The sequence below is a fragment of the Peromyscus maniculatus genome, chromosome 16, assembly GCF_049852395.1.
Source record: "Peromyscus maniculatus bairdii isolate BWxNUB_F1_BW_parent chromosome 16, HU_Pman_BW_mat_3.1, whole genome shotgun sequence".
NCBI classification, from domain to species: domain Eukaryota; kingdom Metazoa; phylum Chordata; class Mammalia; order Rodentia; family Cricetidae; genus Peromyscus; species Peromyscus maniculatus.
Window position 1 is genome coordinate 68,006,318 of NC_134867.1, and position 24,226 is coordinate 68,030,543.

At 37.6% G+C, this 24,226-nt stretch overlaps 1 protein-coding gene and 1 long non-coding RNA gene across 2 annotated transcripts in view; one reads left to right on the top strand and one right to left on the bottom strand.

Moving 5' to 3' along the window:
- LOC121823057 (uncharacterized) overlaps positions 1–3,606 on the bottom strand; it is a 29,704-nt gene extending 26,098 nt beyond the window's left edge. The window contains exons 1-2 of the long non-coding RNA XR_013045185.1: positions 3,470–3,606; positions 3,318–3,374 (exon numbers count right to left, since the gene is read on the bottom strand). This is a non-coding gene — a long non-coding RNA (uncharacterized LOC121823057). The remainder of the gene's footprint in view (positions 1–3,317; positions 3,375–3,469) is intronic.
- Riok2 (RIO kinase 2) lies at positions 3,601–22,535 on the top strand. The gene is made up of 10 exons (XM_006975934.4): positions 3,601–3,739; positions 5,951–6,089; positions 6,735–6,851; positions 9,105–9,280; positions 10,056–10,144; positions 11,305–11,496; positions 12,381–12,473; positions 14,350–14,874; positions 18,338–18,434; positions 22,026–22,535. Exons 1-10 carry the CDS (start codon positions 3,674–3,676, stop codon positions 22,188–22,190), a joined length of 1,659 nt encoding a protein of 552 aa, XP_006975996.1. The 5' UTR covers positions 3,601–3,673; the 3' UTR covers positions 22,191–22,535.
- Positions 22,536–24,226: the final 1,691 nt, after the last annotated feature.

Below are 24,226 nucleotides of genomic sequence, written 5' to 3' on the forward strand. Positions count from 1 at the left end.
TCAGGAGGCAGAGCCACGTGGATCTCTGTGAGTTCGAGGCCAGCCTGGTCTACAGAGCGAGATCAGGACAGGCACCAAAACTACACAGAGAAACCCTGTCTGGGGGTGAGGGGAGTTTCCTCCTTCAGCAGATGGGAACAAATACAGAAACCCACATGACAATGTGCAAAGAGTGAGAGACCTTGAAACACTCAGTCCTAAATGGGATGGTTCTATCAGATCCCTCCCCTCAGGGGTCAGGGAACTCTGTGGAAAAGGAAGTGGAAAGGTTGTTTGAGCTGGTGGGGATGGAAGACACCAAGGAAACAAGAGCTTCACATAAGAACTCAGAGACTGTATACAGGGCCTATATAGGTCCAAGCCAGATGGGATCCCAGAGCTGTTGTTGGTTGTTTTGCAATGTTGTAGAATATTATTTTAAGGTGTACTACTTTTGTTTATGTTGCATTTGTTTACCTCTGTGAAGCTGTGTTACTTTGCCTGTCTAAAACACCTGATGGTCTAATAAAGAACTGAATGGCCAAAAGTGAGGCAGGAGAAATAGGCTGGCAGGCAGAAAGGATAAATAGAAGGAGAAATCTGAGAGTGAAAAGGAGAAAGAGGAGGATGCAAGTCACCCAGCTACACAGCCAGACATGGAGTAAGAGGAATACTTAGGAATACTTTCCTGAGATGGCATAACTATAGTTCAGTAGCCTACTACCATATCTTTTTAAAACCCAGATTCAGCATAGGTTATGTTTGTCTTTCTGAATCTGGCTTATCTTATTAATGTGATGATCTCCAGCTCCACCCATTTTCATGCAAATATCATGGTTTCATTCATCTTTATGGATGAGTAATATCCCATAGTGTAGATATGTCACATTTTCTATATCCATTGATCCATTGTAGGAATGTAAATTTGTCCAGAAACTTTGAACACCAGTATAAAAATTCTTTAGAAAACTAAAAATAAAATATGAATTACAAGGGTAGAAAATTACCCAAAGCAGGAGCCATGAGAGTAAAGCCCAAGACAGGTTCAATATATTCAAACTGAATAATCAGTTGTAAGATATTTGTACACTGTGTGAAAGTGTATTTGCTGTGATTGATGTAATGAAAAGCTGAACGGCCAATAGTTAGGCAGGAGGTAGAGGCAGGATTTCGGGGGAGAGAAAGGAAGAAGAGGAGATAAATCTAGGTGCAAGAGACTCCAGGAAACTGAAGGAAGCAAAATGGGCAGTATGCGACAGAACGTAGATTAATACAAATGGGTTAATTTAAGTTACAAGAGCTAGTTAAAAACAATCCTAAACTAAGGCCAACCTTTCATAACTAATAATAAGTCTCTGTGTCATCATTTGGGAGCTGGCTGGCAGGACAAAGACTCGCTACAGTTGTTTCGGTGACTTTTACAAGAGGTACAGAATGTACCACTGTGGTAGAATATGATTTTAAGGTGTGTTACTTTTGTTTATGTTGCATTTGTTTAATTCTGTGAAGCTGTGTTACTTTGCCTGTCTAAAACACCTGATGGTCTAATAAAGAACTGAACGGCCAATACCAAGGCAGGAGAAAGGATAGGTAGGGCTGGCAGACAAAGAGAATATGTAGAAAAAGTAGCCAGAGAAGGAGGAGGACATCAGGGACCAGTCACCCAGCTACACAGCAAGCCACGGAGTAAGAGTAAGATTTACAAAAGTAAGAAAATGAAAAAGCCCAGAGGCCAAAGGTAGATGGGATAATTTAAAGTTAAGAAAAGCTGGCTAGAAACAAGACAAGCTAAGGTCAAACATTCATAATTAAGAATAAACTTCCATGTGCAATTTATTTGGGAGGTGGGTGGTGGGCTCCAAAAGGAAAAAAAAAACATGCCACCAATATTTATAGAAATAATGATAAATGAAGACCCCATGGGAATAGGAAGAAGCAAAGTGCTAAAGAGGTCCCTAGAAATCCACAAAGATATCTCCACAATAGACTACTGGCAATGGTCGAGAGAAAGCCTGAACTGACCTACTCAGGTGATAGGATGGCCAAACACCCTGTCGTGGTAGAACTCTCATCTAATGACTGATGGAAGCGGATGCAGAGATCCAATCGGCGAGAAAGAGGGATTGTATGAGCGAGAATTGTTGAGACCATGATTGGAAAAAGCACAGGGACAAATAGCCAAACTAACAGAAACACATGAACTATGAACCACTAGCTGAGGAGCTCCCAACTGATCAGGCCCTCTGGATAAGTGGGACAGTTGATTAGCTCGAACTCTTTAGGAGGCCCCCAGACAGTGGGACCTGGACCTGTCCTCAGTGCATGAGCTAGCTGTTTGGAGCCTTAGAGCCTGGGGCCTATGCAGGGACACTTTGCTCAGCCTGGGTGAAGGGAGAAGGGGACTGGACCTGCTTGGACTGAATCTACCAGGCTGAGCTGAATCCCCAGGGGAGTCCTTGCCCTGGAGGAGATGGGAATGGAGGGTGGGAGGTGGGCTGGGGAGGGAGAATAGGGGAATCCGTGGCTGATACGTAAAATTAAATTATAAAACAAATAAATAATAAAAGGTCTAAGAATGTTCAACAACAAGCTATCTTTGTATGAACTCTATTGTGAAAACTTTTATTTCATACAGGCACATGTTATATTTGCTTCTGTAAAGCAAATCATCTTAACAATAACTAACAGTGACAACCACACATCAATTAATGCCAAGCTTCAATTCTTAGCAAGCATGTCCCAGATTCAGAAATAAGTTTGGAGTATCCGGGTAATAGTAACTGAGGAAACGCCCTCACTGTTTTTAAAAAGCTGATTCCAACACTTGCAGATGTCCTTTGACTGTTCACAGCAGCTTAACCAAGTTTCACACTGTTGTTAATCTGCTGCTGCTGTTGTGAAGAAGGTACGGTATAGACATCTTTGTCTTGGGTAGAGCTCCACGATTCTAAGTAGGCATAGAGAGAAGAAGCAAGTCCAATAGAAGTCTCCCATAAACCCTTTCAATTGCTCCTGGACCCCCAGAAACATCAAAACGCGAGCTTCCAAAGAAGCGGGGGTAGGGAAGTAAGGAGAGCAGCTCCGCCTAACCGGTCCTGGGGTCCCCGTCCCGCCAGGCGGGCAGCAGAGGCTGAAGCCAGAGATTCCTAACCCAGCCTCCTCTGCGGGACAGGCGCAGGCGACCGAGATGCGGCGCGTGGCGCTCTGTCGCCTTCCCTCCGGTGGCTTTGCTGGCCTGGAGTCTCACTTGGTCATTTCCCTCCCTGCTTTTACAGTAGACAGTCTCAGCACTAAAGTAGACGCCGCCCGTAAGGGACAAAATTTGCCCCTCCCCTGACCTGAGCGCTGTTGCTTCCGGAAGTGAAGCCTTATTTCCGAATCAGGTCCTGGCAGCTCTGAAAAGTAACGTGTCATATTATGAGAAAAAGTTGCAACCCGCCAGATCAGTCACGTGTAAAAGAAAAAAAAAACTGAAAAAGCGAATAATCACCTTTCCCTGCTTTTTAGTTCTTAGACCAGAAAATGTAGCATCTTCCAGTACCAGTCAAGCAGGCGTTCTTACCTACTAACAAGTACTGTAAACACAGAGCGCCTGGGTGGGCCGGCAACCTGCAGAAAGCCCGCGAGATTACCCAGCGGCTTTGCGCGTCCGGTGTGAGCGTCGGCGCTGGAGCTGAGCCGGAGCTGAGCAAGCATGGGGAAGGTAAACGTGGCCAAGCTGAGGTACATGAGCAGAGATGACTTCAGGGTCCTCACCGCGGTAAGAAGCACACCTCTCTCGCCTGTCCACCCCGGTGGCGTCCTCTTCCTGCCCCTCTAAGGTCGCTGGGAGCTGAGCAATGGGGCTGGGATCTGGGTAAAGGGTACCAAGGTCTGACTTGCACTCAGCTTTTGTGGAGAGGAGTTGTCTTTTCCTGAAGACTGCAGAGCCTTCCTTTCCTCTTCTCGTTTTGCTTTAGAGGCGCTGGCGTCTGTGCTGCCCGGGAAACTTCAGTGACCCACGGCTTCCAAACTAGGGAGAGTGAGGATTTAAAAGTCCACCGCCCGGCGGTGGCTCACGCCTTTAATCCCAGCACTCGGGAGGCAGAGCCAGGCGGATCTCTGTGAGTTCGAGGCCAGCCTGGGCTACCAAGTGAGTTCCAGGAAGGCGCAAAACTATACAGAGAAACCCTGTCTCAAAAAAAAAAAAAAAAAAAAAAAAAAAAAAAAAAAAAAACAAAAAAAACTAAAAGTCCTTGAAGGAGGCCCCTTAGGTTCCCAGTAATAGACCCAGTAATGTTCCCTCTGATTCATTTAAAAAAAAAAAAAAAGTGTCTGGTTTTAGTAACAATTTTAGGCAGTTCAGCAGAGTGCAAAACAGACGGGGGCAGATACCTCCGGTCCTCAAGTAACCCAGTAAGTTAATAATGTCATTATCAAGTAATAAGGATCGTGAGGGTAACAAAGGATAAAGGAATAGAAAGTATCTATGTGGTGGAAGGTGAGGCAAGAGTACTACTATCTTTGAGTTGTATAGTGACGGAGACTGCCTAAATCCAAGAATCGTGTCTTTACTCCTATTTTAATTAAATCACAGAGTTGTTGGTTTGTGTCATGTCCCCGAAACAGGGGAATATTACCTATGGGAGAAGAGATGTCCTTGGAGAGAGTTCGAGATAAAGACCCTAATAAGAGCAAAAACCCAGAGATGGGGAAAAGTCTTCAGAGGAAGAAAAGGCCAGTGTGGCTGGGTCTAATGGTGGAAGATGTACATGGGAAAAAAAGCTGAGAACCAAATCATGTAGACCGTTGCCCTCGCAGGCCTAGTAACATTATGTTGGAAGCCAGTGAATGTTTTAATTAGGAAAATGACAAAATTTGATTGTGTCGCTTTAGTCTCATTGCACAGAGATCATGGCATACATCTTAGATTAGAGTCAGTCAGTCTTTGTTTAGGAATCACTGTCTTTTGGTAAGGAGAAGGACCATGTTAATGTAATTACATTATAGGATATGTAGTATGAGTTCCTTGGTTCATGTATTATTTTAAGCCTTTGTAGTCAAAGTTTTTGGAATTAGTCTTAAGTAGGTAGCACTTACAAATTAATCAATCAAATGCAAGGTCCTAAGAAATTTAGCATGCACTTTCTTTCTCCTATAGCTGTCTTAATTAACCTGGGCTTTTTCTTTAAATGGTATTTTTAAATAATGGCTCTCCTCAGTAGATTCGCTTATTTCTCAATGTCTAATGAGAATAAGGTAGTCAAGAAGTGTATTAGAAGATTGGGGAAGCAGAAACAGAACATTAAAAATGAGTTAAAAGTCTCAAATGCGTAGTTATGGTGAGACAACAGAGTAACAGATTTGTCTTCCAAAATTTCTAAGCTCCCTAAGGAATTACCTAGTCATTGAACTTAACATTCCAGACTCAGGCAGATGCTGCCAGTGTTATCTTTTCTTGCCCACCTCCTCTTTCTGTGAACTTCTTTGCCTCTATATCAATTATCTCAATTATGCTTAATATCTGGAATATCTGTGGGTTTTTTTTAAGACAGTGTTTAGGTGTTAAGTATTTTATTATGAACCACGTCATTAGCTTTTCAAGAACTAAGTTTTTACTCTTGAAGTTGACAGTATCAGTGATTAACTGTATTTACCAAGAAGGAATTTAACATGATGGAGACTAAAATAACTATATTGTAAGTCATATGCTGCCTTAAACTTTTTGTTTGGCCACAGAACATATGTTCAATAATCCTCTAAGATCATTCTATCTAGTGGCAGTATAACCATGGTAGTGCCCATTAACTTTGTAGCCTGCGTTTGCTTAACAGCACATTTCTCAAGATCTGTTTCTGTTAGGCTGCACAGCTGTGGTTAGAGATCTACTTAGTTGGGAACGTTTCAAGAGGCTAATTTAATTTCTTAGCAAGGTTTTAATAGACGAGGCTTCATGTTGCTTGTGGCATTATAATGATTCCTTTAATTTCAGGTCGAAATGGGCATGAAGAACCACGAGATTGTTCCCTGCAGTTTAGTTGCCTCTATAGCCAACCTGAAGCATGGTGGTTGTAACAAAGTGTTGAGAGAGTTAGTGAAGCATAAGCTTATAGCTTGGGAACGTACTAAAAGTAAGTATTTTATGCTACATTATTTGTCAGTTTTGAGCTAATTGGCTTTCTGTAGGGCATGAAGTACAGGTTGCCTGGTTAGACAACCAAGAACTGATATATTCTTATGCCATATTGAATTGGTCAAAAACAGTCACAGAGTCCACTCAAAGAGGGCAGAGAAAGTAGCGAGATCACACTGCAGAACAAATGGGATAGTCACACAGTTACCGCCACCTTTGGAAAATTCAGCCTCTAACAGGGCCAGAGCATTTCTTCTCAAGCCATCTGTGATGAGGGTTGAAGGTTTAAAAACCTGCTGCAGATCTTTTATAAATATAAGAGAAAGTAGTTATTGGAAAAAGTAAAGAGAATAATGGTTATATACAAAAATGGGCATAAATTCATGGCCAGATCAATATAAAATATCATGAACTTAAATCCTTTTGAGTTTATGTGCATATCTTTTCACAGACCCTCAAACTGGTGTCGATACATGAGTCACACTTTAAGTAGTTCTATAATAGAGAAGAAATTGGGAACTTATAAGTCTGTGTAGTTTATCTTTCTGTAGCTAAGACTTTCCATCTTTGATGGTTGGATTGAGTTGATGTATCTTGTTGCTACAGTGCAAGTAAATAATGTTCATATCTAATTTTTGTCTAGCTGTCCAGGGCTATCGATTGACAAATGCTGGTTATGATTACCTAGCTTTGAAAACACTGTCTTCTAGACAGGTAATTGAGTCTGTTGGAAACCAGATGGGTGTTGGCAAAGAGTCAGGTATGTACTAAAAGTATTGTTGAAAGCATTGTCTTTGCTTAAGTTTTTATTTTACTTTGAAAAAGCATTCTTTAATTTTATTACATACTTCAACAAAACAGTAAGTCAGAAAGTTGATCATAAGCAATAACAGATTTAGGTTTGTTTGTTATATTTATTAACAGTAATTTAGTAAGTTATAATTACCTCCATAAGTCCATTACTATCATTTCAATAATACCAAAAATTTCCAGAGTTCACACATGCTAGCACATTTTACCACTCAGCTATGCTTCAGGCCCTCATTTTCTTTTAATAGCTCACATCTTTGGTAAATATTATATTTGCTCTTACTTTAAATCTGATAAAGTATGCATTTGTAATACTTAAAATACATAGCAAAAGGAAGTAATGGAAGATAGTAAATATCAATACCACAGGCACATTGTTATGTCACAGCAACACAGAACTAAAAGCATTTTAAAATATCATTGAGCAAATAGTTGTATATTCATTTACTTCCTCTGTGAGAGACAAGAATAAAGACTAGGAGATGATTCTGAACCATAGCCTCCTATATACAGTTTTTGTCCTGTGCAGTTTTTCCTATCTAATTTACATTGTCAAAACTGGAGAGGCAAAATTAAACTTGGATAAATAATTATTAAGAAACCTACCCCAAAAAGGTCCTTCTGAGATTTTACATGGTTAGCATGCCTTCTGGGTTTAAATCTAAATTATGGTATGTATTTAAGAAATAATATTAGATAGAATGCTAAGTTGGAGTTGGGAGAACATGTGCACATGAAAATATGTATAAACACTGTGGGCTATCCCTTTGGGTAACGTAACCTTCCTGTTAATTGTTTTTGCTTTCAGTCATTACTTTTGAATTTTAAATTATGAATTAGCTATTGTAAATACTTCAATTATATGAAAACTAAGTTATGAAATAGATTCTGTTTATTTTTTTAATTTTTAAAAGATTAATTGAATAATAAAATAAGCATTAACATTGTAAAAATAGAAAATATAATAAAATCTAGTCCTTTTTTGGGATGGGGTGGGGAGCAGGGGTTTCGAGACAGGGTTTCTCTGTGTAGCTTTGCGCCTTTCCTGGAACTCACAGAGATCCACCTGTCTCTGCCTCCCAAGTGCTGGGATTAAAGGCGTGTGCCACCACCGCCTGGCGTCTTATTTCAAATATATATTTCAGTTAATTTTCTGTTGATTATATCCCATAACTAAGACAAATAGAAAAATTTTATTTAGTCTGAGAAAATTTCTATATAAAAACAGCTACATTTATGTGTATTTAGAGTTATTTTTGTGTTCACATGAGATTGTAGCCAAGAGTGGAAGTAAGCATTATTCAGGATTTTATACCTTAATTTTTTTCTGCTTTTCGCTCTTGTTGACATTGTGTATCAGCAGGTATCTTTCTCATAATTGTACATTGTTATAGTGGGATGGTTGCTCTTTGGTTGGTTTTTACCAATTTCTAAGCAGTAGTGATTTGAGTTTCCTTTATTCTTAATTGTGAGCAGTAATGGAAGTCCCTATCTTTAGATAGATACATTAAAGGTTAGTGCTTCAGTGGGGGAATTTTAAGGAACACAATTCAGTCCATAAAGGGTAAAAAGTATATAAATTTTGATATTATCAAGTTTCAGAAATGTGTAATGATTTATATTCTGTCAATAAAATGATAACCTATTATTAATAGAAATGATTAAAATTTCTTAATGTGTTCTAATTGTAATATCAGCATTACAAATAACTTACTTTGATAGTTGGCAAATTACTTAGTAAGATCACTAGTTTACTTACAGAAATAAATTCTAATTTATTGGTCATCAAAGCAATTGAACTGAAAATGTTGAAATGGAAGATGTTATATCACTTATCTTGGACTGAGAATATAATCGTATGATAAGAGATTGGCCTGCTGTATGCAAGGCCTGTGTTGGATCCCTAACACGTTTTTTCACTAGAACTGCTTTCTCAATGAATTGAATGATTGTTTTGACATAATGATAAATGTAAGTATTGAACATCTTCGAAAGCAGAAGTACCCTTTGGCTAAGTATACCTCTGCTTTCTTTTACAGCTACATATATGAACACATTCTGGGTTGTCATTTAGGATATGAAATATTTTGCACAAGAAGAATTAGGAAAAATAGCAGATACAATGAAAGGCAGTTAAAGTTAAAACTGTTTGACCCATTGCAGTAAAAGTGTCCTAACGATGCTTTTATAATTTTTGCTGTAGATATTTACATTGTTGCAAATGAAAAGGGGCAGCAGTTTGCACTGAAGCTTCACAGACTGGGAAGAACCTCCTTTCGAAATCTGAAAAATAAGCGTGATTATCATAAGCACAGGCATAATGTTTCTTGGCTTTATTTATCTCGTCTCTCTGCCATGAAGGAATTTGCTTATATGAAGGTATTTTTTAATGATTTTATATTTCTTTAAAAAAAGAAAAATGATAACCTGTAGCTCATTATAATCAACCATTATACAAAGACCTTAAATGACCCCCAACTCAGCCCCTACAGTCAACTTGAACTCTATCGATTATGTTCTTTTCCTAGAGGCTTCCTCTTAATGAAGGTATTTTACTGTTATGCAATTTATGTGTGTGACTATATAAATGTCCTTTTTATTGAAAATAGTATCTGGAGATCTTGTTTCAGATAAGTTGAGTAGTATTTTTCTTTAACATGAGAAAAAATACTAATTTACATATTTATATAATAAAATGGCATTTGTTACCTTTTTTGGTTTGTTGAGACAGGGTTTCTCTGTGTAGCTTTGCGCCTTTCCTGGAACTTGCTTGGTAGACCAGGCTGGCCTCGAACTCACAGAGATCTGCCTGCCTCTGCCTCCCGAGTGCTGGGATTAAAGGCGTGCTGCCGCCACCGCCACTGCTGCCGCCACCACCACCACCACCTGGCCTGTTACCTTTAAAAATAAGTGCCATGTAGATTTTTTAAAATATCTTCAATACTTAAATATTATCAACAACTGAGGTTAATAGAAAATAACATAGTTATTCTGTCTAGTAGGGTTTGTTAAAATTTACTTCATTATTTTTAGTTTTGCATAATGAATCCCCTTAAGTTGACTAAAATTTTGTAAAGCCTTGTTGCAGGAAAGTACATTCTTTTGTTCTTTTAAAAACATGATTTTATTAGCTTTTTATATTTTTCTGTTTTAGGCATTATATGAGAGGAAATTTCCAGTTCCAAAGCCAATTGATTACAATCGCCATGCAGTGATCATGGAGCTTATCAATGGTTATCCCTTGTAAGTATTTATTAAGCTTGAAAGCATAGGTCCTAATAAATAAATTTTTAAGTAAAACATTAAATTGTTGGAAGAAGTTAGAAATTTCTATGCAAAAATAAGTTGAAAGCTCAGTTTCATTCAGTTTGTCATCTCTACCATTTGTGAATTGATTTGTTCAGTATTTATAAAGGATCTGTTACATACAAATACTTTCAAATTCAGCAGTGAACAAAAAAGTTCCTGCCCTCAAACTGAACAGAAAAATACATAGTACATCTAGTATATCAGTAAATTTTATTGCTAAAGGTCAATGAAGAGGCTAGAGGTAGGAGATTCCTGTTTAATGTAGTCAGAAAAGTGTCATTCACGGGGTGAAATCTTAGGAAACTAGCTAAGGCAATATTTCAGGTAAAGAAAGGGCTTTGGTCCTTGGGTGTTGACAGTCGAGGTTGGAGAGAGAACAAACCAGTGTATAGAGCAGAGTGACTAAGGTGGAATGGGCAGGAGGAAGGGGAAATGTGAACAGTGAGATCCAAGAAATAGTCAGGGAAGGTAAGTTAGAAAACTTATAGCAGTCCAAGCAAGAGATGATAATATCTTTGGTCACAGTCGTAAAGGTGCTGAAAAGTGCTCAGAGTCTCAGTATGTTCTACAGATAGCAACGTGCTATATTTGGGATTGGGTTTGAATGTGAAAGAGGCGGTAAGTCAATTATAGTGAGGACTTTGGCCTCAGTAATAAACAGTAAAGAAAGAAAACCTGAAAGGCATGGTACCTGATAGTTAGGTGAAGTATTTCAGGAGAGGAAAGAAGTCAGCTGACTAGAAATGGAAATGACTAAGAATTTAGGCTTAAAAGCATAGAAGAAATTATCTTGAACCATTTTTGTTTAAATGAAGTGGAAGGAAATCTGTTGAAAGTAGAATGAGTGAAATTTGAAATGGCCTAAGTAAAAAGAGTTGAGCTGTAAGGAAAATTTGAGATAGGAGGTGACAGTGGAAAACAGATAGGATTGGAGCATGGTGTGGTCTTTTAATAGTTGAGGCACATATCTGTGATGAGAATAAGGAGGAAACTGGGAAGATTGGGAATTGAAATGACACCTACACATGCATTTTTATGCTCATTAAAATCATGAACATGTACAAATAACCTGTTTATAATTTTCATACTTTCAGGTGTCAGATACATCATGTTGAAGACCCTGCATCAGTTTATGATGAAGCTATGGAACTAATAGTCAAACTGGGAAATCATGGGCTGATTCATGGAGATTTCAATGAATTCAATCTCATTTTGGATAAAGATGACCACATCACCATGATTGATTTTCCACAGATGGTTTCTACTTCCCATCCAAATGCTGAATGGTATATGCTAAAACTGATTCTAGTTGTGGATGTTGGTGTATCATAAAATCATTTTTATTCATAATTTTTCAGGTTTCTATTTAGATCAGATTTGTTTTTTGAATAAAGGATATCTAATTACTAGAATTTTCCCTGTAAGAGAATCTTTACTACTCAGTATTTTAAAGTAAAGAAAACATATTTAAATCCAATTTTTAACCTAATCATTCATTATGCTTATCCTGTGTACTGAGAACCTAACATAAGTTACAGTGGAGAGAGCATTAAAAGGATTTGGAAAGCTACACAGAGAAACCCTGTCTCGAAAAACCAAAAAAAAAAAAAAAATCTTTAGCCGGGCGGTGGTGGCGCACGCCTTTAATCCCAGCACTCGGGAGGCAGAGGCAGGAGGATCTCTGTGAGTTCGAGGCCAGCCTGGGCTACCAAGTGAGTCCCAGGAAAGGCGCAAAGCTACACAGAGAAACCCTGTCTCGAAAAACCAAAAAAAAAGAAAAGAAAAAAAAAAAAAAAAAAAAGGATTTGGACTTAACATTCAAATCAAGCTTTCTTAGCCATAGAGCCAATTTGTTCAAACAGTGCTTTAAGAAGTCGGAGAAGCTGGGTGGTGGTAATACACACCTTTAATCCCAGCACTTGAGAGGCAGAGGCAGGCAGATTTCTTATGAGTTCAAGCCAGCCTGGTCTACAGAGCTAGTTCCAGGATAGCTGGGGATACTTGGAGAAATCTTGTCTCTAAAAACCAAAAAAAAAAAAAAAAAGTTTTAAAACCAAAGCTTGCTCAGAAGTAGGTAGATACATGGAGAGGCTATGTGTCCTGTATAGAAGTAAATAAATGGACAGTAGATAGAAAAGATAACATTAAAAGTGAATGTTTGCTTTTACAGGTATTTTGACAGAGATGTTAAATGCATTAGAGAGTTCTTCATGAAACGTTTTGGCTATGAAAGTGAGCTCTACCCCACTTTTAGTGACATCAGGTTTGTATTTAGTACTGCTTATCATGATAGAACCCCTGTGATAGATTATTTGCTTAATTCTAAAGTTAATTCTTTTGTCTGAATAATGTCCAGATACACAATTGCTGTTGAATATTTCTACTCTACAGCACATGAATGAAACTTGAAGATTTGAAAATACTTGCCGTCAGTCCGTTAAGATACCACAACTGAACTTCTGAATGTTGAATTTTTTTCTTATGAAGTCAACACCTTTCATTGTATTTTGAATGTTGCATCAAATGCTCATAACCCATTTATAAGAAATCAAGTGTTAAATCTAAATGAAATTAGTGTTTTGGTTTATAGGATTTTATTTTTAATTATGTGTATTTCTGTGTCTTAGTTAGGGTTTCACTTGTGATAAAACACCATGAACAAAAGCAGCTTGAGGAGGAAAGGGTTTATTTGTCTCACAGGTTATAGTCTATCATTGGGGAATCCGAGGCAGGAATTGAAGCAGAAGCCATGGAGGAGTTCTGCTTATTGGCCTGCTCTTTCATGGCTTGCTCAGTTTATTTTCTTAAACCTCCCAGGACCACCTGCCTTGGGGTGGCACTGCTCAAAGAGCTGGGCTCTCCCATATCAATCATGAATCAAGAAAATGCACAGGCTTGCTTATAGATCAATGTGGTGGGGACATTTTCTTTATTGGGGTTCCCTCTTCCCATAGGATTTTAGCCTGTGTTACATTGACAACACACTAACCAGCACGTAATGTGTGCACATGAGTGCAAGTACCAACAGAGGCCAGAGGAGAGTCAAATCCCCTGGAGCTGGTCATTGTGAGCCAACCAAAGTGGGTACTAGGAACCAAGACCCTCCACTAGAAAAGTAACATGCCGAGCCATGTCTCCAGCCTTGTATTTTTCTTTTATTCAAATTATGTATTTTTTAAGTTAATCTTTTTTTATTGGTTTTATACACTTTTAAGATATTTCCTGATTTGAGATTTGTTGCTATATAGTTTAAAAAGCAATCTTTTTTCCTTTTATCCCTTTATTTAAAATATTTTATAATTTTTTTAATTAATTTGTTTATATTCTCCCATATATTACATTCCAACCCCAGTTTCCCCTCCCTCCTCTTCTCCCAGCCTCTCTTACCTCCCCTCCCCCCCTAGATCCATTCCTCCTCCATTTCCCTTCAGAAAAGAGGAGGCCTCCCAGGGATATCAACCAAACGTGACTTAACAAGTTACAGTAAGACTAGGCACGTACCTTCATATCAAGGCTGAATGAGGCAACCCAGTGGAAGGAAAAGGGTCCTAAAAGCAGCCAAAAGAGTCAGACAGTTCCACTTCCACTATTAGAAATTCCACAAGAACACTAAGCTACACAGTCAAAACACAGATGTAAAAGACCTAGGTCAGACCCATGCAGGCTCCCTGATTGGTGCCTTGGTCTCTGAGCCCCTATGGACCCTGCTTAATTGTTTCTGTGGGCTGTGTCCTTGACCCCTCTGGCTCTTATAATCCTTTCTCCCCCTCTCTCGTGGAGTTCCCTTAGCTCCACCTAATGTTTAGCTGTGAGTTTCTGCATCTATTCCTATCAGTTGTTGGATGAAGTTTCTATAATGACAAATTATGCTAGGCTTAAAAAGCAATCCTTACCCTTTTTGAAAGTTAATCTACTAAGTTAATAAAAATCAACTGATTTCTATAATCTTTATTATGTTGCTTTTTAGTTATTCTTCAAATATTTTTATATTTGCATAATTAAATAATTTAAATACTATGTTTAAGATTAAATGTGGAAGACCATTTTAACTCACTTCAGTTTCGTCATTTGTTAGTGGTGCTGTTTATTTCAGATATCTCTTTTCTGTGTCAATTGATGCTAGTACCTTCTTTCCCTAGGAGGGAGGATTCTCTTGACGTTGAGGTGTCTGCTAGTGGTTACACAAAAGAAATGCAAGCAGATGATGAATTGCTACATCCAGTAGGTCCAGATGATAAAATTACTGAAACAGAAGACGAATCTGACTTCTCATTCTCTGATGAAGAGGTGTTAGAAAAACACAAAGTTTGGACATCAGAGATGGAAAATGAACTTAACCCAGTACATGAGTCAGGTGACCACTGTTGCTGCTCATCTGAAGACCTCAAGCAAATAAAGGAAGACAGTTTATCAGAGCAGAGTGCTGATGTATCCAGTTTTGAAGTGACTGAATTAAATCAAGCTTTAGAAGAAATGAAAAAGGAGGTTCTTAGCCACAGTTCTGTTACTGGGTTTTCTGAGGAGAGCAATAGTACTGAAAATGATACCAGACATGATGGCCAGACAGGTCAGTGGAGAAGCCCTGCTGGCTGTGAGGAGTGTGAGGATGAATGTCCTGATCTGATTGCCTTGTCATCATTGAACAAGGAGTTCAGGCCTTTCAGGTATAGATTTTTGTTTCCTTTTTCCTTTGATCTTGAGATTATTATATTCTTTGACTCTGACAAAGGAGCATATTGAAAAAGAACAAATAATATGACATAATTGTGCTGTGCCATCATCTGTAAAATGAAAGTTAACTTTTTTATATTGAAACAAATTTGTCTTTTCAATTAATCTGATTCCAGATAGTCTGTTGACTAAATTTTACAGAATTCTGCCTTAAACTAAAATTTATGACTTCATAGAATTAATGTAGCTCTTTTAATAAGTAAATCTGTTTTTAGACAGGGTAAGTTCTGCTTCATTAATACAATTAATTTATGTTTAAACTACAGAGAGGCATGTAAGTATGTAAGACATAGAGCAAATGTGATTTCTATCACATATCTACTGAGAATATTTTCTGGGGTTTTGGGCCTTCTGTCATTTGTTTGGGTTTTTTTGTGTGCACTTAAAGCCACGTAATAGTATTACATTTTAAGAATTTCCTTTTGTCTTGAGAGTGTTAAGCTCAACTTAAATTAGCAAAAGTCCTGAAACCTAATTTTTAGATTTGGGATAGTTTGTCTAGAACCAAACTATAGTTCATTGCAATAGTGATTTTTATTTACTTCAAAACATTCATGTACAAAACTAGATCAGCAGAGCATTGTTAAGCATTTCCCAGTGCATGTTCAGAAGTGCATCATTTATTACTTTAGAATTACTTTATTAAACTTTTAAGTGTACATAGACTTAATTTTTTTAAGATTTATTTATTTATTATGTATACAATGTTCTGCCTGCACATATGCCTATAGGCCAGAAGAAGGCACCGGATCTCATTACAGATGGTTGTGAGCCACCATGTGGTTGCTGGGAATTGAATTCAGGACCTCTGAAAGAACAGCCAGTGCTCTTAACCTCTGAGCCATCTCTCCAGACCCTAAAATTTATTTATTTATTTATTATGTATACAATGTTCTGCCTGCACACCAGAAGAGGGTACCAGATCTCATTACAGATGGTTGTGAGCCACCATGTGGTTGCTGGGAATTGAACTTAGGACTTCTGGAAGAACAGCCAGTGTTCTTAACCTCTGAGCCATCTCTCCAGCTCTGACTTAAAAGGGAAAAACTTTATGCTGTCTTATCATGATCCCAGCTAATACTTTTCAAAACCTTGAGAACCATTTTTAAAAAGTTACATGTCACTTGACATCTACAACAATAGTGTTACCACAGAAGGAATGCTTCTTTCTACACTCTTACAAAAGCCACCAGAAAGTTAAGCATCTCATGTTCTACCTACTGAGCTAGTCAGGCAAGAAAGAAAATTAGGAAACTAAGAAACTGTCTTATTCTTTTCTCTGCACTAAGATAATGTTATTAAATAATTCAACCATTCACAGAATTGCTCTCTGTGCTGCTCTGCTGTCTTCTGCCATATCACTGTACGCTTATGCATGACTGAGATAAAAGTTTCTTTAAAATTGTTATTTCAATAACCAGGAGCAGTTCTGTTCCTCTGGACTCTCCTCCCCTTATTGTACAGTGAAGCTCATGGCAAGTAAGAAGCTCTGTGTTAGTCCCTCTTACCATAACCCCCATTTCCTTCACTGTCACCAAGACCAGTTTCCTCTACCTTGTGATCACCTCATGTTCCTGCTACCACCAAATTTTCTCATGCTCATTGGCCCATCTTTACAGTGTTGCTGGTTATAATTTCCAGATCAGATCCCATAGCTTCCTCCTTCATGGTTGCCATAATTCCATAGCCCCTGCTCTGGTTGCTGTATCTAGGTTCTCCACCATTTTCATTTTCATAACCAGGGGCAGCTCCAAAATTGCTACCTCCAGGTCCTACAAACCCAATATATCTGTCTTTTAAAAAAAAATTAATATCTGTGTCTTAAGGACACCTTTATCTTTGTAGTTTTTGTTCATGAAGTAAAATGTGAGAATTGTGTTCCTTTTCCACATAGCTCTGTATCTTCTGCCTTTGGGCTGCCACCATTTAATAAACATGGGAAATTAAAGTAGAAGCATAAGAAAAAGTCAGCTAGTCAGAAGGGTTGCTGTGATAACACATTTTGATCTGATTTGGTCTGGGTTCTCTAGACCAAATAGAATCAATAGGAAATTTATTAAGGGTACTTCTTATCTTGGACTCACATTGTTATAAATCTGTTATAATTAGAAGGGAAATAAAAAAATGTTTGGTACACATGAACTGCCAAATATCATAGCTTAGAAAAAACCTATGGTAAAGTACATGTCGTTTGTCCTTGTGATTAGATCTTCAGACTGTTTTCCATCCTATCAAGAGTATCAGTACCACTTAATAACAGCCCTAGAGGAGATCAAAGTGTGGTTTTCACCAGGTGTACTAGCACTTTCACACTGTTACAAAGTTGAAGATTTTTAAGATCAGCCATACTAAGTCTGGGATTGACTTTATAAGGACTTGGCCTTTGGGGTTATATAAACTGAAGTGCCAAGGTCTACAATGAGCAAGCTGGAAACTCAGGACAGCCAATAGTATAGGCGCTAATCTGATTCCAGAGACAAGAATATTTATGTCCTAGCTCAAAGATAGTTGGGCAGAGATTCTCTTCCTCTGCCATTATAGTTCAGACTTCACTGAATTGGATGACATCTACCCACATTGAGAGGACAGTTTGCTTTACTCAGTTTACCAATTCAGAAGCACCTTCTGAGATATACCTACAATGTCTAGCAAATACCTAGCAAAACACTATATAGTGTTACTAGTCTTATTAAGCAGGGAGTAGGGTTAATGATTTGTTCTTGCTCTGAATAAATACTGTGCAAAATTTTATTCCTTGAATAGTCATTTCAACAGAAAATGTACAAACAAAAATAGATGTTGCAGAGCCAAGGAAATGGCTCAGAAGGTGAAGTCACTTGCTACCAAGTTCAATTCCTAGGACCGACATGTGGAAGGGAAAACTGACTCCTGCAAATTGTTCTCTGGCCTCTACATGAACACTGTGGCCTGTGCCATTCACACAGAAAGATAAATAAATGTAATTTTAAAAAATAGATGTTGTAGAAAAATACTGAACATCAGAAGTTAATGTTTTCTGGGTTTTTGTACATTGTTTATATTAAAATACTGAACATTGAAAAGCATAGACATATCCATGATTGTAATTTTTTTTTATGAAAGACACTCAGTGTGAGAAATAGACTTAGATAATTTGGTGGAAAACACAAATGAATTGTGGGAAAATGATAAAATTCAGTTACTGCAACATTCTATTTGGAAAGTTTGATGGTGACTCTTGTCAGACATTCCATGAATGTTCAAATGTAGTGGACTGAGTTGCAAGTAGTTTCACTTTTTACTTTAATAAATACCATTTTGAGGCATTTCATTGTAAGCTTCACTACGAAAAAAATTAATTTTTACATTATAAAAATTAAGATAAATTGTGTATTTCGTAAATTTTGTTTATTCTAGAGATGAAGATAGTATGAGGAGTGTTACTCAGCATAGAACAAGAACCCTGAGTGTTACATCGACAGGCAGTATCCTAAGCTGTTCAACAATTCCTCCAGTAAGTATTACACATAAACCAGCTGTTTGGGCCAGCACTGTGGAGAGAATAATGAACTTAGGTATTGTGAGGATTTCAGGTCATTTAGATATTTGTTTCTCATGTTTTAATGCTATAAAGTTAACAGCACTCAGAAATATAGTAAGAGAGGAGAGGGTTTACTTTTACCTGAAATAAGCAGTTTCCAGGGATATGGCAGCATAAAAATTAGTTTGAATTTGAGAGAGAAAATGTTATTTTGGATCCAGATGGGATTTTGTACTTTCCAATGTGATTCAGTCTTTTCTTTCTTTCTTTCTTTCTTTCTTTCTTTCTTTCTTTCTTTCTTTCTTTCTTTCTTTCTTTCTTCCTTCCTTCCTTCCTTCCTTCCTTCCTTCCTTCCTTCCTTCCTTCCTTCCTTCCTTCCTTCCTTCCTTCCTCTTTCTTTCTTTCTTTCTTTCTAATGATAATTTATTTTTATTTTGTTTGCATTGGTGTTTTGCCTGTTATATATATTTGAGGCTGTCAGATCCTGGAGTTAGAGACAGTTCTTAGCTGCCGTATGGGTGCTCAGAATTGAATCTGGGTCCTCTGGAAGAGCAGTCAATGCTCTGAACTACTGAGCCATCTCTCAGCTCCCCACCCTCCACCCCTACCCCCCAGTTGTTGATTTTTAACAAGGAAAGTTAGATGACTTTGCAGAAAGGTAAGGCCATGGCAGTATGGTTGAAATGTGAAGGTGTTCCATCCTCACTTTGTTACATTCTGGGAAATAGGTAATTTTAAATGCATTTGGTATCAAGTTTTTGTTGGTTCCTTGGACATTTAGCAATGGTAGGCAAACAATTTACAAAAAGACATTTTCTAGACAGGACAGTGAGCAAAATATTCTAGCCCAGACTGAGGTTTCTGGCGTGTAAGCCAGCCTTTGTTCTGGCCTACCCAGAAGGAAGAATCAGTGTGGAGATTATTACACTCCACAAAGCAAACCCCTTTCTGTGGCCTGTGGAGGAATTGTTTCTCCATCTACACAGTCAGGATTATAGATCTTATTCATTCCTGACATTTGGAAAGAGCAGGACCCAAATCAAAACTATGTTGGGTTTGCTTACTTTGCTGATTCTTTGTCAGCCACTGTGCAGATTTACAACCCACCTGCCTTATTTCAGGATTAGTGTTTTTGAAGAGTACTGTTTAATTGCACTTTCTAAAAGTTATTGTCTAACATTAAGAAAGTGAAATAGTAATTTATCAAATTTTTATATTATTAAAGTCATATAATTGTGTTGGATTTTTGTCTTCTGTTTATGTAAAATTGTGTGTTTTTAGAGATAATTTACTCATAGTGAACAAAGAAGGAAACAGTTTAGAAGGGAGGAAATGAAATGAAATAAATTCAAAAGATAAATAACTTCATTTTTCTAAACATTGAAAATTCAGATATGTGATTAGTGAATTAGAATGTTTTGTTTTGGATAAAATGAAATATAATATGAAATGATAGCCATCAAGAGTAAAGTAACAATTCAAGCTGGGAAGATGTTTCCATGAGTTTGTATCCTCAATGTCCATGTAAAAAGCCTGGTGGGTATGTCTATAACCCTAACACAAACAGGAGTTTGCTGCCAGCTAGTCAAATTGGTGAGCTCCAGGTTCAGTGAGAGACCCTAAAATAAGTGAGGGAGCAATAGAGGAAGACAACATGCATTTACCTCTGGCTTTAATATACACATACGCATGCACATATATGTGAACACCCTCATAAATACTTGCACACATGTACACAAGAATGCGTGTATATATACTGTACATACATGCACACACAAAAGAATAAAGTGAAAGTAGTTAACAGTAGTTTATATTGTAGTTCTGGGGCCTTTCAGAAACATTTAAAATTTGCTAGACCAGTGAAGGTAAATTCTCAAAATGTAATTGCCTTCTGTGTGGCTCAGATACAGTTGTCTATGCCTGTTTTAAGTAGGTGTTAAGCTTCTTGGTTCTTTTCTCTTTACCAGGCTCCAGTGTTTCAGAGTCTTGAGTGTTATGAGTTGTAATATGTAAGCCTGTGTTCTAAGGAGGGGTAAGACCTTCAGTCTAACTCCATGAACAATGATTTCTGTGCAGACTAGGCCTTGGAGTCTTTTTTTTTTTTTAATTGAAAATATTTTTTTCTTTCTTTTCTTTCTTTCTTTTTTTTTTTTTTTTTTTTTTTTTTTTTTGGTTTTTTTAGACAGGGTTTCTCTGTGTAGTTTTGGTGCCTGTCCTGGATCTCGCTCTGTATACCAGGCTGGCCTCGAACTCACAGAGAGCAACCTGGCTCTACCTCCCAAGTGCTGGGATTAAAGGCATGCGCCACCACTGCCTGGCGAAAATATTTTTTCATACAGTATATTCCAATCACAGTTTCTCCTCACCCTAGATCCTTCCACATTAATCCATACCCTTTCTTTCTCTCTTCATCTCATGCACCTGCCTCTTAACTGCTAGGATTACAGGCTGTACACCTAACTTCTCTTAAAATTTTTCTCATACTGTTTTCCTTCTGTTTTGTTAAAATGACAGGAGGGGACTGTTCATTACCTCAATGAACTTGATGGTGGTTTTGGAATTTATGCAAGGACAAAAAGAGTTTAAATTTCTTGAAATTATAGACATAAAATCTGTTTTATCTTTGATCATTCCCATTTATTGGACTTTTGCATTGCAAGGGGTCAAATCCAGGTTCTTCTGAAAGCTAGACATAAACTCTTAACACAGCCACCAGTCATTTGTAAATTCTGTCCTTGAATGTAACAGAATTAAGTAATTAAGGTATATTCCCCTTTAATAAATAAACATGTGGCTAGATCTAATAGGAAAATGTTTTTACTTACAACAACAAAAAGAGAAGATAGTTTAAATAACTATATATATTTTATTTTATTTATTTGAGACAAGGTTTCTCTGTGTAGCCCTGGCTGTCCTGGAATTCTCTGTAGACCAGGCTGGCCTTGAACTCTGAGATCCACCTGCCTCCCCCCTCCCAAGTGCTAGGATTAAAGGCATGTGCCACCACGCCCGGCTTCCCAATTCTGTTTTCAATCCCTAGCACAAACAAGGTGTGGCTATGTAATTCTAGCACTTGGAGTTGAACTCAGGAGGATTAAAAGATCAAGGTTATCTGGCTTCATTCCAGTTTAAGGCCAGCCTGGGCACCCAGGCTACATGAGACTGCCTCAAATAATAGTGGTAGTAATAATAATAATAAAATTAATTAATAATTTATGACAAAATCATGTCTCTTACCAAGAAAAAGGAATAATTTTCATCTTTATTTTCCCCACCATGCTCATGATCACTAGGTGGCACTGTGGTGATTTGTAATTTAAACTATTATGCTGCACTGACCCCTTTGGCTGTATAATTTGTATTTCTGCAAAGAATGTAAACTTTTAAGTTTTACAACAACTTCTCCTGGTTTATCTACTGTACATATAGTGTCATTAAGAATTTTAAAAATTCATACTCAACATGTAAATTTGAAAGGTATTAGCAATGTAAATCTTTGCTTTAATGATTTTCTGTTCCTTGTCAAAATTGTTATTAGTGATACTAACTTAGAAATCTTTCCAGGAACTGGTGAAGCAGAAGGTGAAACGTCAGTTGACAAGGCAGCAGATGTCAGCTGCCAGACGCCGGCTGCAGAAAGGAGAGGCCAATGTGTTTACCAAGCAGCGGAGGGAAAACATGCAGAATATTAAATCTAGTTTGGAAGCAGCCAGCTTTTGGGGAGACTGATATATTTCCGATATATATTTTTTAAGATACTGTAATTCTATTTTTAGCCACCTTTGGTCTTTTTTGGACCAAAATCACTATTTATAGAATAAACCCTCTTTAGACTATGAATTTGACTCATATGGCTTCTGGACATTAATTAGTAGTAATTCTGCTAAGCATTCTGTTTTTTTTCAAATAACTGTTAAATCTAAAATAACATGTTCAGTAAAACTTCATTAGCAGTATTTGCAAACTGTTAGTATCATTTTTATTTCATTGTGATGTTTGTGCCTTAAACAGGTAGATGGCTTGGCTTCAGGTCCTGGCTTTACATGTAATAAATAATAGAACAACTTAAATCAAGCTGTAGTTTTTCTCTTCCTTTCTTCTTCAGTCAGTCACTGATGAGTTAGTTTTAGGATTATATGAGACAGTACACAATTAATTGGTCATTGGAGTGAGTTGGGCTTCTGTTTCTTTAGACTCAGTAATAGAGATAAGTCAGTAATGGGTATTAATCAGCCTTTGGTCTATTTGGTGCTATTTTCATTGGCTTTGTGGTCATGGGGAAGGAAACAAGATAATCCTACCAGGATTTTTAGAGTTGTTGGCTTTTCCTCAAGTTTGAGCAGAAGTGGGAGAATGGGAAGAAATGAAGAGTGAAAGGCTCTTTCTCATTTTCTTATATCCATGACTCCAGAATGTGTTCCTACCTCAATATTAACCAGTACTTAGTACAGGAAAGAAAATATAAACCATGGTCCATTCCTAATCACGATCTAATTCAGTAAGATGGAGATGAGTGTAGGTCCCTTCAGCTTCCCTGAACAGAACCAGTAGTGAAGAACCGCTTCAGCAAGAAATGACCACCAGATGGCAATGTCTGCCAACAGTGACCTAACAGAATAAGACAATAAATAGATGCTTTTCCATGATAAAGACATCATATTCCCTTTTACATAAGTGAAATTAATTCTGGCTATTTGCAACTTATCATTATCTAATTTCATTTAAATATTTGGATTATAAGAATATATCAGATATGGTTTCTTTGAAAGTTAGACTTATTTTGGAAGTGTTGACATAGCCCTAATTTAAATTTTAGTTATTTCTTTAAGCTGAGGTACTCAGTTTTTATACTCTGCCAAAAGTATTTTTATAACATAAACTAATGTTGAGGACAGCTTAATAAGACCACAGAATGTTTATTTTGGAATACATTTTCTTATATCCAGAGTGTTGAAAGCAAATTGGGAATAAAAGTGTATGACCTCATCTTGGCTTTACTCCATTGGCTGAGTTGACGAGCACCTACTACATACAAAGCTCATTCCTATTGATAAAGAACATTAGAAGACAGATTTACATGGTTCTTACCCTTCATAGTCTAGAATTTCAGATGACCTACCAAACAAATTCAAATCAGAAACAGGTTTCAACCTAATTGGACAAAGATTCATGGAAGCTATTGAAGTTTTACTACTAAGTGATAAGGGATTTGGATTTGGGGGGTTTTGTTTTATTTAGAAACTTAAGATCTGATTGCAAGAGATTTCTTTTTTGTTTTTAAGATTTGGGGGGACAGGGGTACCTTTCCAGACAACTTTTTTTGTTTTTTCTTTGGTTTTTTTTTTTTTTTTTTTTTTTTTTTTTTTTTTTTTTTTTTTTTTTTTTTTTTTTTTTTTTCCGAGACAGGGTTTCTCTGTGCAGCTTTGCTCCTTTCCTGGAACTCACTTGGTAGCCCAGACTGGCCTTGAACTCACAGAGATCCGCTTGGCTCTGCCTCCCGAGTGCTGGGATTAAAGGCATGCGCCACCCCTGCACCACCACCACCACCCAGCTCAAGTCCTTTTTTTAATTTATTTTTATTTTATGTGCATTGGTGTTTTGCCTGCATGTATGTCTGTGTGAGGGGTGTCAGGTCTTGGAGTTATAAACAGTTGTGAGTTGCAATGTGGATGCCGGGAACTGAACCCAGGTCCTCTGGAAGAACAGTCAGTGCTCTCAACCTCTGAGCCATCTATCCAGCCCTCCAGACAAGTTCTAACCTACGT

Coding starts and splice junctions, on each gene's coding strand:
- Riok2 (XM_006975934.4), top strand. CDS start 3,674: ATGGGGAAGGTAAACGTGGCCAAGCTGAGGTACATGAGCAGAGATGAC. Junction 3,740..5,950: donor ACTTCAGGGTCCTCACCGCG/GTAAGAAGCACA, acceptor CTTTAATTTCAG/GTCGAAATGGGCATGAAGAA. Junction 18,435..22,025: donor GCTGTTCAACAATTCCTCCA/GTAAGTATTACA, acceptor AAATCTTTCCAG/GAACTGGTGAAGCAGAAGGT.